This window comes from Gadus morhua, chromosome 4 (genome assembly GCF_902167405.1).
Source record: "Gadus morhua chromosome 4, gadMor3.0, whole genome shotgun sequence".
Lineage (NCBI taxonomy): Eukaryota > Metazoa > Chordata > Actinopteri > Gadiformes > Gadidae > Gadus > Gadus morhua.
The window spans coordinates 2,078,298-2,080,797 of NC_044051.1; the positions used below are offsets into that span (position 1 = coordinate 2,078,298).

At 58.2% G+C, this 2,500-nt stretch overlaps 1 protein-coding gene across 1 annotated transcript in view; it reads right to left on the reverse strand.

Annotated features, from left to right (window-relative positions):
- LOC115541438 (NUAK family SNF1-like kinase 1) overlaps positions 1-2,500 on the reverse strand; it is a 15,008-nt gene that overhangs the window by 2,126 nt on the left and 10,382 nt on the right. The window contains exons 6-7 of the mRNA XM_030353175.1: positions 2,103-2,235; positions 1-1,726 (exon numbers count right to left, since the gene is read on the reverse strand). The exon at positions 1-1,726 is cut by the window's left edge and continues 2,126 nt beyond it. Coding sequence (XP_030209035.1) covers positions 510-1,726; positions 2,103-2,235 — 1,350 coding nt within the window. The 3' untranslated portion in view covers positions 1-509. The remainder of the gene's footprint in view (positions 1,727-2,102; positions 2,236-2,500) is intronic.

The following is a 2,500-nucleotide window of genomic DNA, read 5'->3' on the forward strand; positions in this document are numbered from 1 at the left end:
AAAGGGGTTCCTAACCAAACAGATCAATAAATAGTGTACACGTGTAAAGCCTTAGCAGTAATTCTACAGGTATGCTCCGTGATGTGCGAACTGGTTGGTGGAGACTTGACGGGTGGGACAGTAACTTTGATTTCAGTGCTTTCAGACGACATCTGTCCTTAATGGGGAGAGTGGGATGCAGAGTTCAGAGGTCAGCCTGGAGTTGTCCAAAAACAGGGTGAGGATTCTCTACCAGTGTGAAGACGTAGATCGCTTGGTTGAAATCATGTGTGTATATCGTAACACTTTTAGCAGTTCACTCTGACACCAGAAAAGAAACAGGCCAAAACCAGTAAAATGGGGTTTCAACGGCGACTGGTGAAGGGTTGTGCTTGTTTCAGTGACAGCCTCCCTACAAGAGATAGCTCTTTATGCGTCTCTTTGTGTTTGCGTGTGTGTTTGTGTGTGTGTTAGTGTGTGTCTGTGTGCACGGCAGTCCAGTCCACACCCACACACACAGCCCCGGGGGTCTAGGTCTCCCTCATGGCACAGCTGATGTCCAGCGCCTGCTGGTACACCTGCGTCACGTCGTCCATGTCCCCCAGCAGAGAGAAGCTCCCGTTCTCCCCCGGGGAGCCGGGCGACTGGGTCCCCTGGCTCACCTTCCCCCCCCCGTGGGCCGGCCCCTGGAGGCCCCGGAACCCGTCCGGCTGCAGCAGGTCCTCGGCCGACAGGCACCCTCTGATGCTGCCGGGCCGGGGGGACCCGGGGGGCCAGTCCAGCCCGCCGAAGGAGGACGGCCCCGGGAGGCTCGGCGTGTCCTCGGAGATGAAGCCGGACGGCCGGCTCTGGCTGCGGGACAGCCCCGCCTCGCCACCAGCCCGGCCGCCGGCGGCGTCGGAGCGGAACGCCGTGGAGCAGGTCTTGCCGTCCCGGTGGTGGGTGTTGGAGGAGAACTTGCCGTTGCGCTTCAGGATGCCCTTCCTCCCCGCGCCCCTCTTGGACGGGGAGCTGGCGGCCGGCGTCATGGCCACGGTGGGGGCGGCGCCCCCCTGTGGCTCGGAGGAGTCGCTGCGCTCGCTGGAGGAGTAGTAGCCGGACTCTCTCTGCTGCTGCTGCTGCTGTAGCAGCAGGTGGTTCTGCTGGCTGTTCTTCAGGATGCCCTTCTTCGGCAGCGTGGGCACCATCTTCGCCGGGGAGCCGCCCAGACAGCCGTGATCTTCGTCCTCCTCCTCGTCGTCCTCGTCTTCGTCGCCCTCGTCGTCCTCGTCCTCCATCCCGACCTCGCCCCCCCGGAAGCGGGCGTCCCCGTCGGTGAAGTGCAGGGTCCGCCTCAGCTCCAGCTCCCCCAGGCTCTGGGAGCGGTGGTCCGAGGCCCGGGTCTTCAGGATGCTCTTGGGCCTCTTCAGCGCCTGCTTGTCCTCCCCAGCGGGGGCGGGGTGGCGCGGCCCGCACTCGGCCTCCGGCCTGGTCGGCTTCTTGAGTCTGCGGCCGACGTAGGAGGAGCCGGGGGACGGCGCCGGGTCCGGCCCGGCGGCGGCGGCGGCGGCGGCGGCGGCGCCCGACGCGCGGCTCTGCCAGTCGATGAAGCGGGCTAGCATCGGGGACCCCTGGCTGGGAGGGCCCTGGCAGTCGCACACGCTGCTCTTCCAGCCCCAGTTGACCCACCAGTGGTTGGCGATGTCCTCCACCGTGGCGCGCCGCTCGGGGTTCACCATCAGCATCCAGCGGATCAGCCCGCGGGCGTCTGAACGAGAAGACCAGGGTTCAAGGAGCCGTCGGGGCCAATCGCTGCACACGAGAAACGCCCGTGGCTTCTCAAAGTTAACAATCATACCCTTTAACCAAGTTCGAGTTCAAGTTTATTACAGAGCCCTTTAAAAAAACCACTTGACCAAAGTGCTGCGCAATTCAACTATCTCGCTACAAAACAAACCAAATAAAAACAATTAAAGTCACAAAAGGTCGCGCTAGACAATAATCTAATTTTTATGGAGTTAAATGCAAGAGCATAGAAATTGTTTTTAAGGAGGTAATTGGAAGATGGGCACTTCAGCAGACATCCGTACTGAAATTGTAACAAGATGATTAGAAGGAAGAGGACGGGTATCGTCTGATGTTACCTGACGACTGGCTGGGTTCCTTGTAGTCCCCATTGCTGATCTGCTTGATGAGTTTGATGTGGTCCCCCCCGTCAAAAGGCATGGTTCCATAGACCAGTGTGTAGAGGAGCACTCCCAGGGCCCAGCTGTCCACCTGGAGACGATGGGCACACAGCATATACAATATGAGACTTTGCAGGTTAAAGCAGCATTCTTTTATTTATCGACCACTAGGGGGAGTAAAGTGCCCTCAAAATGAATCCTTCAAACTGTGGAAGAAAATGTTATTACATTACTCTCTCTACGAATCATATGAAACATCTATGTATTCTATTAATAATAATCACATCAAACCCTCCTAACCATTATTCACTTTCGGCTTTGTTCTCAGTATCAGACCATCTGAGGCCAATGCCCAC